Source organism: Plecotus auritus (assembly GCF_963455305.1).
Source record: "Plecotus auritus genome assembly, chromosome: 5".
In the NCBI taxonomy this organism is placed as follows: Eukaryota; Metazoa; Chordata; class Mammalia; order Chiroptera; family Vespertilionidae; genus Plecotus; species Plecotus auritus.
Window position 1 is genome coordinate 144533823 of NC_137776.1, and position 15520 is coordinate 144549342.

General features: G+C 40.8%; 1 protein-coding gene and 1 pseudogene across 2 annotated transcripts in view; one reads left to right on the forward strand and one right to left on the reverse strand.

Annotated features, from left to right (window-relative positions):
• Positions 1 to 483: 483 nt before the first annotated feature.
• Positions 484 to 15520, reverse strand: part of TRPM6 (transient receptor potential cation channel subfamily M member 6) — a gene marked incomplete at its 5' end in the record, with an annotated part of 118948 nt that continues 103911 nt past the window's right edge. Inside the window, 4 exons of the mRNA XM_080668407.1 lie at positions 484 to 1535; positions 2012 to 2331; positions 5055 to 5161; positions 11271 to 11322. Of these exons, the coding sequence (XP_080524533.1) occupies positions 2198 to 2331; positions 5055 to 5161; positions 11271 to 11322 (293 nt within the window). The 3' untranslated portion in view covers positions 484 to 1535; positions 2012 to 2197. The remainder of the gene's footprint in view (positions 1536 to 2011; positions 2332 to 5054; positions 5162 to 11270; positions 11323 to 15520) is intronic.
• LOC308249546 (transcription elongation factor A protein-like 8) lies at positions 5497 to 8062 on the forward strand (annotated as a pseudogene). The gene is made up of 2 exons: positions 5497 to 5519; positions 7716 to 8062. The product of its transcript is annotated as a transcription elongation factor A protein-like 8 (transcript).

The following is a 15520-nucleotide window of genomic DNA, read 5'->3' on the forward strand; positions in this document are numbered from 1 at the left end:
ACTTTATCTTCTTATTTGCCCTAATTCTCTTATCCCAGCCTGAAAGTACAGCCCACTGGCAGACAGGGTACAGGATACACCTTAAGATTCAACATTTGTCCAGAAGTCAAAATTTTTTAGCACTAACCCGAAATCTAAACTTGGAAGAGAGGGGGAAGGGAGGGAGAAGGGGGGAGGGGAGGGAGAGGGGGGGAGGGGAGGGGAGGGAGGCATAAACCTTCTGGGGGCAAACAAATGCTATGTTTACTGCATCTTCATCACTCACATGACACAGAGAAGGCAATAAATATTCTTTGAATAAAACTAACCAAATGAATGAATGAATACATCACCCTTTTGTGATCATGAACACTCCAAGTCAAGATAATCACATTAGCATTTGCATGCAAGCAAACCCACAGTGAGCAGTTCATCTTTTTAAATGTTATTCTGGTGATTTTTCTTATTTTAAAAGAAAAGAAAAAAAGCACAACACAAAAGTTTGAAATCAAAATGTATTTGTTTTCAAGTTCCATTCAGGTAACGAACAGCTGACCACTGAATCAATGTCTTTACTTTGGCCCTTGGACAGGCAAGCTGCCTCTTTCCATAGTTGAACACAACACTGAACTGAGTACCAATAGATCCCTGTTGATTTGCAGAACAGGATAAAACAGTTAAGCCCTGAAAAGGGCATTAACATTTTATCCCCATTTGCCAATCAAGAAATCACCCAATTTCCTGCCTCCCGCTACCCCCAAGATAAAAATAAAATGGATATAAATTAGCCCTTGTGCAACTCACACAAGAATCAGACATGATCCTTGGCAAACTAAATCCTTGGCTTTACATCCCCCTATGCCTAGGCAAGGTTTCCCCTGAAGGATAACCTAAGAATGCAGGAGTGTTGATCGAAAAAGCAAGCTGGCCATTGTAAGGCCTAATGATTAAGGTGAATTTTCTCAAACTGAGGTTTGTTGCTGGTTGGTTGGAACACTCTATATAAAGGAAAAGGAGATGCAGGGGGAGAAGAGAAAGGATCCCAGCCTTCGTCTCCTCCTTGTGTGAAAGGCTCATGCTTGTTCTGAGGTAGGGCAACCCTGACAGTGCAGAAGGGAAATGACTGATCCCCCAAATGTGCTATAAGGTGTAGCTTCTAAGGACCCCTCCCTCAGGCTTCCAAAATGATTACATGTTCTCAGGCCAGCCTTAAAATATACCCAGCACTCATTAAGCCACCGGAACTCTACACTGGAGTGAAGCAAACACCTCAAAGCATATTTTCAATCAGAACATCTTTCCTCATAGATTTTTCCCCATAGGAAACCCATCTTTCCCCATAATGGAGAGTAAGTTAACCTTTAATATTATACATACAGCTTTAGAAAAGGGAGTGGTGTTTTAGAGGCTGGCTTAGTCAACTCTCTAACTAATAGTACCCCTGAGCTTAAGGGAAGGGAAAACATTTCTTAATAATATCTAGTGTTGCATATCCCATTCCCCTTTTAAAAAAAGAAAGAAGATGCAAGGGCATTTGTTTGTTTTCCTTTCCCCTTCTTTCAGAGAAACCTGAAATGCCCAGGCATTGTGTGTGATTCCCTGACAATACCTCCACCCATCAAGACTTCACCAGAACACTAACTTTTTGCTGGTTGGGCAGTGCAGGCGTGTGCTTCAATCTATGCAAATACACCCTCATTCCATGGTGTTCCTTATTGTTGTTGTTCAAAGCCCCACATTGCAGGAGAGGAGAAGGGAGGAAGTCCAATAACTTTTTTATGTACATCTATCTACAGACATACAATATATGGGTGAGGTGATGAACAGCAGTGGGGGTTACTGTGTGCACACATAGTGAGAAAATAAATTAAATTCATCTCCCTGACTCTTTATGCCAGCATTCTGCTCCAAGGGATCTTCAAGACCAGCTAAGCAATGCGGTGTGAAGGAGCAGTAATCCCACTGGCTCCTCCAGGTGTCTTCCATGGAATCTGAGGATGACATACGCGCACCCTGCACGCAGGTCAAGAACCCGTTCTTCCCACACAAATGAGGTCTTTAGGCAAAAGGAGACAGGAGGCTCAGGAGGCATGTCCCTCAGGGCAAGGCCATCCTGACAGCTCTGACATCATCAGTGTTGTGTCAATCAACCTCTGTTACCATAGAGTCAGTTCACGGGAGGGAGGGCAGGGGCGTCATCTTCTTACTTCTCCCCTTTCTACAATCGCGTGAGGTCTTCCGAAGGATTACCACCCCTTTCCCTTGCTGGAGGCCCCTCACCTGGTTCTACTTTGCTTTCAAGTCCAAAGGTGGGATTTATCCTCCCAGGGGAATAGTCGTTCCTTTTTAAATCTGCAAGGAAGACAATTAAGATGGTTATGTGGATCCTCAAAAGCATGGTGCTCACACACGTCAAGTGAAATGGAAGCTTTCCTCAGTACTCAGCACAGAGCTTCCTCAGGCCACCAATATGTGAAATTCAAACCATCGACCACGTCCGAACCACCTGCCCTGTGCTCACGTGTGACTCGAACCCCCCAATGCTGTTCTAGGCTTGTGCTCACTGGGGCCAGGGAGGAAAGGTTTGGTTGCTTGATGCAATGAAATGCCCTGTAAGGCACAACCTGGCTAGAGTTCAGTGAGGCCAAACTGGAAACGGGGCATTGCACTGTTGAACAAGGAGCAAGGAGTTCAGCCCAAACAGTGATCTCAAGATTTGTGCTCGGGTGACGCTGGCTCTGAAAGCTTCATCCAGTTATTGGGTCCTGTGCTTCCTAAAGCCTCCTTCTTCCATTTGAAAAGGAAATAAGAAAAAGAAAACATCAATAGGGGGTAGTCTTTGGGGAGAAATGTAAGGAAGAAAATGGGCTTTCAATGTCTATGTACCATTTTGTGTTATATTAAATCTGTTAGCGTTAAACATATATTCTGTGTATTTTTAATTAAATAGGGATTATTTGGCCCGGCCAGAATGGTTCAGTTGGTTGAGCGTCATCCCAAAAGGCTGCCCATTCAATTCCCAGGGGGCATGTATGGAAGACAACCGATCAATATTTCTCTCTCTCTCTCTCTCTCTCTCTCTCTCTCTCTCTCTCTCTCTCTTTTTCTCTATCTCTTCCTCTCTCTGAGTATGTCCTCAGGTCAGAGTTTTTAAAAATGGGGATTATCTGTACATAAAAATAGTTATAGTTTAATAATAACCGAAATTTATTGACATATCCATATATTACCTCATTCCTCACACCAACTTTATGAGATTGGTGCTATTATCCCCAGTGTATGGATGAGAAAACTGAATCCCAAGGTCACATCCTTGTAAGAAGCAGAACTGGAATGTGAGCTCAAACTATCCAGCCCACATTCTTATACACTATCCTAAACTCTGTCTTTAAAAATAAGTAGAGATATAGCTACATAAAAGGTTATCAAGCAAAAAGAAAAACAATCCCTATTCCTGTATTCCAGACTAAACTTTTTTTATTCAAATAACCAAATAATTCAGTAACTGAAGATGTTCCTTATATTCACTTAAAATGTGCTAACTAAGGTTTTAAAAGGAACCATGGATAAAGTCTAGAGATGGAGGAATTATTGAGTTACTCAAAACTCACCAGTGTAGGTTTTTAAGAAATGATCTCCACCTTAATCATACAGAACAGCTAACTGGGCTCAGGAGTGGAAGCGATGAGTGATGCCTCAAGTCTCCCTTTTCCTGGCTGATCAGATGTAGCCCCTATGTCTCCAAGAATGAGAGGTACCTGGTCCAGGGTACAACGAATCAGACCTGGGAAGAGGCCAGAGCCTGAGGTACTGACTTAATGGGCCAGACTCCAGCCTGCAATCAAGGGCAACTCAGAATCATGTCAGCACCTGCCTCCCAGACTCCAGCCTGCAATCATGGGCGACTGAGATACATGTCAGCACCTGCCTCCCACAGGACCCTCAGTCCAGCCCAGATCCTTCCTGGGTTCCTTCTGACCAGCGGGCAGCTCAGCCAATGTGCTGGGGACTGATCTCTTTGCCCAGGTCTGCTGTGAAGTTTGTGAGAGCAAGTCCAGGGCAGCTAGAAGACGAGAGTGACTGCCGTCCCTGCTTTGCTGCTCCCATCTGACCTCCCCACATAACCCTGACCACCACCTCTGTCTGACAGGCTACTTCTCACCAGAACCGAAAGCCTGCTCCAAATCCCAGTCCTTTGCTATGTCTTGCCCAAAAGAGCATCTCGACAATGTCCTACTTCTAACACTAAAAAGATTAGAAATTGCCCTTTTTTGTTGTAAATTTACACCCACTCCATCCCACGTTATAATGGACGATGATCTTTTACTGATTTCCAATTCAGGATATGACCATTTATTAGCAGGCAGGAAAGGATACTCTGCTTAAAATATGTGAAATTCCATTTTAAGGGCGAGTTTGGTCTGATCTAAGGAAAACAGTGAGCAAGCTGAGACAGACATAAAGTGTCCCTTCTGAGATAAAAGGAAAGAATGAAACAGAGCTGAGGCTGCCACGTGGGGAGCACAGACCTCCAGCTGCTTGCTTTTATGTGAGGCATACTTTCTGTGGTGACTATATTGGTTTCAGAAAAAGTGTGTTATATTAGCAAATCACTTAAAATATAGACATGTGTGTTTAAAGTGGCAGGTTTTTGTAGTGAAAGTATTTTAATTGACAACTGTGTTTCCCTGCATTCCCCACCCTCCCAGCGTCCAATGGGTAAATAAAAATAGAATAGAAATCCTGTGGGCACCACCCAGGACCCAAGGGTGGAGAGTGGTGCAGAGACCTGCCTCAGTCCACTTCTACCCCAACTGGTCTGTAGAACTTTCCCCTTGGACAGACCGTGACAAGTGTTGGGCCCACTGTTTTATCGCAATTTGGCAGAACCTGAAGTAAATCCCTGTCCTTTTAATCCCTTTAGAGACTTGAAAAAAATCTACAGTCAGAAAGTCAGGCCTCAACTGCAAAGGAGATAAAAATGTGATTAAGATTTTCTACTCTATCCCTGGTTACAATGGCTGCTGTTCTATGCGAGCTCTCCTTAGAAAAAAGTAGAACTGTCTGGGGCATACCCGGGAGTTTGAGCTTCCGGCAGCAGGCGTTGCAACGATGTTTTGCAATGAAGTTTCTAATTGCATCTTCCCCTAAGTTGGCTGGTCCAAACACCATTCCTCTGGATCTGGAGGAAATAACCAGAATATCAATTAGATCACAGCTAAGAAAAAGGAGCCCAGCTAGGATTCTCGGAGGTACCGAACAGTATCCCATAGTAACCCAGCAAACTTGAGGGAGCCAACAAAGAACAGCGCACTTTGAGGAAACAACAATGTTAGGTTTGCAAATTTAAAATTCAAATGCACTTAAATCTGTGTACTCAACTCCAAGACCTACTGTGAAATTCATTTTAGCACTAATCTGATAGAAGAGTGAATTTTTCTATGTACCATGCTAAACCAAAATACCCTGAGACCCCTTTCAATGCATATGGGGTGATAGAATGACAGTGATTGCCCAATGTCCTACTACAATACCAAAAGGTAAGGTATAAACTTAATTTGCTATTGAAACACACTTCCTAAAAAGATTCATATATATTCTTTCAAACCCAAACACCTTTCTAAATATGACCATGTCCTGGAAAACAAATGCCAGACAAAACCCTACATCAGTACAACTGGCTCTTTCGGTATCTGCTTTCTACCCTGCAAACCACTGTGGCTGGGCTCTCTGTGGAAAGACAAGATGGCTGTGGTTTTGTGGAAGCAAACTACATATGCTGCATGTAGGTGACAAAAGTCACAAACAGAATCAGTACATATTTGGCACATTTTGAATGCTCTAATTATATTAGATCTTCCGTAGGTTCCAGGACCAGCGTTCATCCATTATCAGATCACCACACCCATCATTCCTCAGGCTGACAGTCGGCACGCCACGGAACACAGAAACACTTCCAAAGGAACTTTACGAAAGCTAATATTTTATTTTAATGACATGCAGAGTGGAAAGAGCACATGTTAAAATCTGAACTTAATTACCGCTCTTAAATACCACGTCTTAAGAAGAAATAAAAGCAAACTATCACAAAAGGAAACAATAAACTTTGCTTCTAAGGAATGTGGTTTTTCAAAAGGGACGGGGTGTAAAAATGGACTTTTTTTCCCATCCAAGTATTGAAACATTTATCTCAATTTCCACTTCCTTTTGGCAGAATAACAGTAGCTGCTCTGAAGATGTGCCAAGCTCAGAATGAGGGCTGATGTCAGTTTGATCTCGGATTGCCTCTTTGCTCTGAGGCGAGTAGGTGGAGGAAATCTCTTGGGAAGACAAAGTGAACAGGCACCCAGGATTAATTTTCCTGGTCACTCAATCGCCCTTACAAAGGACCGCTCTGGTGCTATTTACCCGGCTGCATAAGCTGCCTCTTGTTAACTATTCTTCTTTTTCAGTCCTTTTGGTAAAAAATAAAAAATAAACACTTCAAATAAGGTGAAACCAAATGTGGCAACAAAAAGTAGAATCACTCGATATTTAGTGCCAGAACTCTATGATGCTGATAAAGTGAAAAATGATGGTGGTTTCTTTCAATCATTAAAATGGAAGAATTTCTTTCATCGTCTCTCCAGCAGGACCCTGTTGGGATATTTCACTCTTGCACATTCCATACCTGCTACTGCTTTCCTCCCAGAAAAACAGGAAACCCCCAGCTTAGACATGCAACCCTGGTTCTCAGATAAAAACTATAAGCTAAATCATCTTCCTCTATGAGCTCTGTGAAAGGTAAGGCAAAAGAGTCAAAATTACCATACATGTATCTATCAGGAATTGGCTCCCTGTGCCGGGGAGGGGAGTCCTGAAGGAGGGTTGTAAGGACATTCATTTCATCTACACCCTAAAGCATATTTACAACCTTGCAATCTCAGATAATGGAGGGTTTTTTTTAAAATGTATTTTTATTGATTAGAGAGGAAGGGGGAGAGAGAGATAGAAACATCAATGAAGAGAGAGAATCATTGATCGGCTGCCCCAAGCCTGCAACCCGGGCACGTGCCCTTGACCGGAATCGAACCTGGGACCCTTCAGTCCCCAGGCCGACATTCTATCCATTAAGCCAAACCAGCTAGGGCTCAGATAACGGAGTTTTAAAAATAAAAATAAATAAATACAGCTGCTTTCCAGATTTTTCACAGCACAGGAAAAGCAGGTGGTGGCTTGGTTCCACGTGTGAGGAAACGCTAATTAGTGCCATGTACGCACAGATTTACATTGTCAAATGCCCAAATGCATCAAGGCAATAAGTGAAAAGATGCAGTCCCAAACTCCCAACGCTGCGGCTCATGACCTGAGAAATGAAGAGAAGTGGCTAGAGAGAATGGGGGAGCGGGGGGAGTGGAGGAGGCCTGATGACTTTGTCTTCACGTGCAAAAGGTTGGGGACAGTTAAGAGGCAGCAAAGACAATATCAGAATCTGCACCACAAAAACATCTTCTCTTTCATGGACCCTCCTCCTGGTGGGCAAGGTGCCATCTTCACTGAGCTTCAGGGAACTGGGATTGAAGCTGCTGATCTCCGACCATGTTGTTAAGGGTAAAATAAACAACATGTGAAAGCACTTGCTTAAACTGGGGCTTCCCAAACTCTAATTATAGTAAATCAGAGCAGCTCCCTATTGCTGGAGAAGAAAAGTGCCCCCGATGCTTTCAGGATTAATTTATTCAAAAAGGAATTAATAGAAAAATACTCAACATACAAAAGTCTTGTGAAGAAAATGAAGGAAAACCACAGAACACGCCAAAGGCTGAGGAAGACCACCCTTCAGAAGATGTAACACAGGAGGCAGAAGGAAATCCTCTGCCTTCCAAAGAAGGTGTAAACCTTGGAAGCAGGCTGACATTGCAGGCATTCATTGAAAGAGGACACTCCCGTTAGGCATTTGGACCCTGAGAAAATGCTAAGAAGAGTAGATGAGATGGAAGGGCTTTGGGAAGAAATAAGAAGAGTAAGAAACAAGTTTGTGATGATGCATTGGAAGCAAAGACATTCACACAGACGACCTTATCCTGTATGCTTTAGGCCTTAAATTCTTCTTCTTTTTTATCTGATAGTAAAACCTGGCCCCTGCTTTCTGTTAGCATATTCTGATGTATCTTTTACCTTCCTTTTCCTTTTTATTTTTTATTTATTTTTTATCAATTTCAGAGAGGAAGGGAGAGGTAGAGAGAAACAGAAACATCAATGATGATAGAGAATCATTGATCGGCTGCCTCCTGCATGCCCCACACTGGGGATCAAGCCCGCAACCCAGGCATGTGCCCTTGACCAGAATCAAACCTGGGACTTCTCAGTCCACAGGCCAACGCTCTATCCACTGAGCCAAACCAGCTAGGTGACCTTCGTTTTACTTTTAATCATCTGGTAAAATTTTGTTTTAGATAGTATCCTTGTTAACCAGCATCTTACTGGATTTTGTATTTTGACCTATTCTCCAGGTCTATTTTTCAATTGGGAAGTTTCACACAAATGCATGAAAATATGTTCATTCCATATTGTAAAGCAACATAAGTTGCAAAGCATATTTAGTATCAGCTCACATATCTACAATAAAAATCCCAAATTGTGTGTGCATGCATATAACTGTGCTTATTTCTGTGTGGTGTAAGTTTTCTTTTTGCTTATATGTATTTTTTAATGAATTTGTGTCACAATTAAAATTTTTTAATAAATAAGAATGAAATAATTTGCAATCAGCTTATAAGGGCAATGGGGGGCACCCAAACTCTTGATGAAATAACTATTAAAATGTAAACCTCAAATCACCTCTGGATCTCATAGCCAGAGGCATAAAACTGGCAATTATTACAGAAAAACAAACAAACAAACAAATAACAGCAAATCAGCTTAGGATCTTGTGAAAATTCAGATTCGGATTCAGGAGCTCTAGGGAGGGCCCTGAGATTCTGCATTTCTCACAATGTCCCAGGTGATTCGGACGTGATTGGTCTGTGGCCCATGCTTGGTGCAGCCAAGGTTTATTAACACACCGAAGGCATCTGAAATGTGAGCCTCACTGAACTAGTTCAGTGCAATCTGTCACCATTGCAAAAAAATAGCACTTCTAGTTACCTCCGCCATGAAGACCAACTGCACCCAAAGTTAGGTGACCCCACAAAACCAGGCATGCTACCAGGATTCTGTCCTATCAGGTTCCAGAGTTTCTATCCTCAAGTCATAAAAAATAAAGTCTGCCATAGACAGAGGTTCCCAACCCTGATTGTCCGTTAGAATCACATGAGGAACTTTTAAAGAATACAGACATCAGGGCTCTCTCTTCAGAGATTCTGATTTGATGCCAATGCTGAGCAGCTTATTTTTTAAATTTTCCCAGGTGACCTTAATAGAAATTGAGACCCACTGGCCTATAGAATGCAATTAAGTACTCGACTGTCAAGTGGGATAATATAATCTTAGAATTCTAAAAGATAGAACTATTCAGGTCATATTAAATGACATATCCAAAGGTCAAAATTTAATAAATGACAGAGTATACAAAAACTTGGTTCATTATATACGCAACTTTTTTTTCACTGCGAAATTATAAAGTACCAGGTTCCTACTACAAACCCTTGAGCACACAGAGCTGCTGAAAAAATAATATTCTTCACTGAAAACACTTTACTCTGCTAAAGCCTTTATCTGTACCCTAAAAGTCACAACATGAACGGCATGGTCAGATAGTGTAGGAATTGGATGCAGAGGAGCAGCAGGTTCACCTTTATTGTCTCCAGCTCCCACCTCGTACACAAAAATAGCTAATACTTTTAGATGGGCCTCTGAATGGAAGCTTACAGATCAGACCATAATTAAATATACTTTTTTACTGATTTTAGAGAGGAAGAGAGAGAAACATCAATGATTGAAGAGAATTAATCACTGACGTCCCCTACTGGGGATCAAGCCCAAAATCCAGGCATGTGCCCAGATAGGAATCAAACTGTGACCTCCTGGTTCATGGGTCGATGCTCAACCACTGAGCCACGCTAGCTGGGTGAGACCATATTTAGATTAGGTCACTCCATAAAAGAACAGAACATAAAGCAATAAATGTTTACAGTATGAGGCCTATGGGAGGGAAAGTAAAATGTTCAGATCTTATTTTATAAGATTTCCCACTTATGCAATTTTATATAAATATATTTCAACCCAGAGCCAAGTATAGACCCTTGGGACAACTAAGAAATAACAATGTTGTATGTTAGCAGTTCTCCAGTGTGGTCTGGGGTCAGATGCACCACCAGAATCATCTGGGAATTTGTTAAAATTTTTGGCCCCACCACAAACCCACTGAATCAGAAAATGGGCTGGGGAGGCCTGAGGCTGCAATCTGTGTTTTAACAAGTTCTCCTGGTGATTATGATGCAATCTCATGTTTGAGAACCACTGTCGCCTGCCATATTGATCAGTCCTTAATCAACACCATCACTTCTTTCTTTCTCCTCCGCCTTTAACAGAAGAACAAAGCCTCCGATCCTCTACTGTCAAGTCTTCCCAAAAGTCTGGTTAGGGGGTAAAATACCACGGAAATTCAAAGGACAGGCAGATGACTCATCCCTCCATATAATTTAAACTTAGCCTTTAATTAACAGACAGTCTGATGCTCCATTTTTAAGCCCTAGTGTTCTGACCCCTCACAGACTTGCCAGTACTGAGTAGCGCACTTTATGCCCCAACCTTCGTTGTACAGGCATGTGATAGAAGATGCTGCCCATGAGAAGATGCAATGGCTCCATTGTGCAGACAACAAAGGAAACTGTGCTTCTCCTATGACATTAATTGTTTTCATGTCAGAGCCTAGAAAGGCTGCACTAACCTACATTTCTCTTTTGTCTGGGTCACTGGAAAACTCAGAGTCAAATCTGCAACAAAGTTCTAGCTACTGCATTGGTCTTTATAATTTCCACTTATGTGTACTAAACTCCAGATTTAATCTTACGTTATTTCCATATTGTCTTTTTGTCCCCATTTCCTAATCTATGCTTTCTTTAAAATCTTGTATTTTAAATCTTATTGTATTTTATTGTATTGTAGTTAATATACTAGTATATACAAATGTATACATACACATATATAATATAGAGAGTAAAAATATGGATAAAGATATATTGATAAAAGCAGCCCCAAAATCTTTCTAGGATCTAGGCAAGAAATACAAATGTTTAAAAATTATTTTTAAAAACCATGTACATTGTTAAATGCAACTTTCTAAAAGATAACATAATAAATTAACTTACTGTTTGTCTTCAGGTTTTATAACAGATGGATCTGTCAGATTTTCTCCAACACCTCCAAGGAAGAAAGAAAATTCACTTAGAAAATGGGAATTTCATTTTCTCAGATTTCCAGAAAATAATAATCAAATTTTAATTCTTTCTTTAAACCTCTATCTACCCTGTAGTCAATCAAACAACATGTGAATTAACTGTACTATAAAAATTGTCTAAGCATGTGGGAAAATTTTAGTTAATGCTGTCTCCCCCAACTTCCTCCTAGGCTATTGTAAACTTTTAAGTCCCAAGTGAATTTTTAGGGGTGTGTTCAAAGTTACTGATAATAACACCCATCATTCATTTACTACTTATATGTACCAGACATTGTAATTTTATTTTCTCTAATTCTTAGCAATCATGAAAGAAAAGTATTAGCATCCTCATATCCTCATTTTACCAATGAGTGTGTTGATGTTCAAAGAGAATAAGCAATGTGACCGAGGTTACACTGTCCACATGTGGTGCCAACAGGATTGAAGCTGAGCCAGAGCTTGTGCCCTCCCACCCGTGCATGGTCTCCTGAAGGAGTCCATCGGTGCTTGGCAAGGTGCAGGGCACTGTGGGGTTCTGCAGGTACAACCTCTGCTGCATCAAAGACACCCATTAAGTGCTACATATAACATTTAAAAACAGTAGGAACCAAATGCCCCCAAATGCTTGATTTGGGCTGCTGGTTACACCTGTGTTCAGTTGTTAAAATTCTTCGGGATGTATGCTTAATACTATGTGCATGTTCCTGAATATAGTTTGTTTTTGTTTTCTTTTAATCCTCACCAGAGGATATTTTTCCATTGATCTTTAGAGGGAGTGGAAGAGAGAGGGAAAGACAAAGAAATATCGATGTGAGAGAAACACATCGATTGGTTGCCTACTGCACGCACCCCGACCAGGGCCCAGGCTGGGGAAGAGCCTGCAACCGAGGTACATGTCCTTGACTGGAATCGAACCTGGGACCCTTCAGTCCACAGGCCGAAGCTCTATCCACTAAGCCAAACCGGCTCAGGCGGTATGTTATTCTTCAATAAAATTTACCTTTTAAAAAATGACACCAATGCATAAAACAATAACATAAGTAACTTAAAGCTAATATTTATCAAAAGAGATGGATCAACACCCAAAGTGAATCTCTGTTATAAAAAGGGAGTGGTGAGGAAACTGATTTCCAACACAATGATGTGTCGCAGGCAAGCTGATCAGACAGGTGAATGCACCTTGTGGGCACAACTCAGCGATTTCTGAGATCCTCCTTTGTGGGAAAACTATTTTTTAAATATTATAAAATCTATAACTATTTTTAAAAAGAGTTTTGCTATGTTCTGTAAGTTTTAGCCTATTTTAAAGCTTTCACAAGAGAACATAATCTTTACAGTTTAGTGACCTTTCCCTAAAACACCGACTTCCTTAGAAAAATAACCTATGTATGTACGGGGTTTTAACCTTTTTTTCATCATAACCCCCCTTTTTGTTAGTCTGATGAAGCTAAGGTACTCTTTTCTCAGTATAATGTTTTAAAATGCATAATTTAAATCTATAGGACTACAAAAGAAACCAATGATACTAAAATATAGTTACCAAAATATTTTTAAATTATTGTACTGAATACATGTGCTTCTTTATTAATATGTTAAGTAACAGAATCTAGCACAAGTCTAATAACTGTTAGACCATCCAACAATAAATATGAACAGTTTTTTTGAGATATCTGCCAACACCTGTGCCATGTTAGTATCTGTAATTGTTCATGCTAATACCACCATTATAATGAAAGGAAATTATGAATTTCAGGTACTGGTTAGTAAAAATAAGGGTGCAATTTTGTTTCCCATCAGAGTTCACAGACCTTCTGAATTCTATACAGGGATGTTTTAGAACCCCTAGCATAGAATCTCTTTCTACACTGATTTTGATTAGGGAAAGAGGAAGTAAGGGTGAGACACAGGCTTAAGGGCAAGTGCTTTGGTGATATGAAGAGCCCAGCCTCTTCCTAAGTGCTTTTCTTTAAAAAGTCATAGGAAGCCCTAACTGGTTTGGCTCAGTGGATAGAGGGTCGGCCTGGGGACTCAAGGGTCCCAGGTTCGATTCCGGACAAGGGCATGTACCTTGGTTGTGGGCACATCCCCAGTGGGGGGTGTGCAGGAGGCAGCTGATTGATGTTTCTCTCTCATTGATGTTTCTAACTCTCTATCCCTTTCCCTTCCTCTCTGTAAGAAATCAATAAAATATATTTTTTGAAAAAAAGTCATAGGAAGAGGCTGGGCTCTTTATACTTCTCTTATTCAGGTATAAAAAGGAACAGCCTAGAGGACCCTGCTTTTTGAACTATGTAGTAAATAAACAGAAAGAAAAACAGACTGATATCACAAGTCCCACCAGTAGAGAGACTAAAGGCTACACGTTCTTTCCATGTTAAATTCAGACCTAACTTTGAGCCTGAAAATTCCAGAGCTGATTAAAGCTTTAGACTGGTATCTGACTAAACTATACATTTAAGCTGGGAATACTCACAGTGCCTAAAGAGGCATATCAATTGGGGGGAAACAGAAGCTTTATAGGGAAAAACTGTCTACCAAAATCACATCCGTTCCTGTTTACTTTAAACCTTGTTGCTTGTTACATAGGCGGGAAGTCAAAGGATCTGGTTCCACTCACAGCCCCATCACTTTCTAGGTGGTGACCTGGTCACCCTGGTTAATCTCTCTGAATCGCAGTTTTGTCATCTGAAGTGTGAACAATATCGAGCCTTATCTTATAGGGTTACTGAAAAGATTAAATGAACTATTATATACAAACTGCTTAGCAAAGTGTCTGACCCAGAGAGTGCTAAAAACTGTCAACTGCTATTTTTATTATCTTAATTCTATAAAGACATTTTGTGAAGTAAAATTCTATTTATTTTATCACTGCCATGTTCTCATTATCCAATCCCTAAAGTACTGTGTTTTCTAATGAATAAATGCCCCTGTAAGAATGAGGGTTCTATAGCCACAAAACTTTATATCCCTACACTCAATCTGACAGTTCAAAGCTTGCCTATAATATATTTGGGGGCTCCCAAATGGCAGAAAGGGCATTGCAATGTGTGACAAATAGAGAGCAGCCCAGGGAACCAATCACGCTACACCACCTGAACAACCGCCACCCACCCTGCCTCTCCTAATACACAGGAATTGCCCAAAAGGCAAATTTTAACATCGGTGCCAATCCTCCCCACATAGTCTCCTAGATATTTGAAAACATGGGAGAAAATAAGACATTTTCATATTTTAAAATCCCAATGATACATCTTTACCGGCTTTAATACAGTAAATACCCGCGTATAAGATAATATGCAGCATGCCCTCATGAGAAACCCAGAAACTTACATTCTGATCCCAACCACCTTGGGATACATCAGCGAACCTCTATATCTGTGGAAAGAAGTTACCATCTTTGTAGCAGAGGAATTTCATCATGATGATGTTGATGCTAATGTGTACTTATTCCAGAAACTGCTTTGTTAAATTAAAAGAAAAAAATCTAGTATCTCCAAAAGTTCTTTGAAAAATACAATGAGCTTTTTAAAAAATGTTCCAGACAACTATAATTTGAAATGCAATTGTATTTAATTCCCATTGCAGGGAAAGAAAAGTTGGATTTCAAGTGTAATGATGATGATTCAGGCCCTCACATGTAGGATTTTTAAATGGAAAGAGAAGAGATGACTACAGTATAATTACATGACTGGAAATCGATCAAGCCTCTCCTTAGAATTCAGCTTCCTGAACTGGTGCGGCAGCTTCTGGGTTAATGATTGGTCATCCCTTGGAAGGAAGTAGGGGGGAGGGTGGAATAAACTGCCATAGTGTTAAACTCTCATTCCTTCTTTCCCTCAAAGCAATAATAGGAAGGCAAAGCAAGCTGACTGGGGCTTCACAAGCATGTCAAACTCACAGCTAGGTATCTCTGCAGTACCACTAGGACCACACCGTTAAGGACAGACTATTCACAACTGAAGATTCACTTCCATTTTAAAGAGCACACAGAGATCAATACTAACACAACAACAATACTTACAGAGGGCTTACTGTGTGTCAGGAACTTGTCTCATTTCAACCCCTTAACAATCCTATGAGTTAAGTGCATATTATTTTCTTCAATTACAAATGAAGGAAGTTGGGACTCAAAGTGGTCCCCCTCTAGTCACACAGCGCATTTGTGGGAAAGCCAGGAGTCAG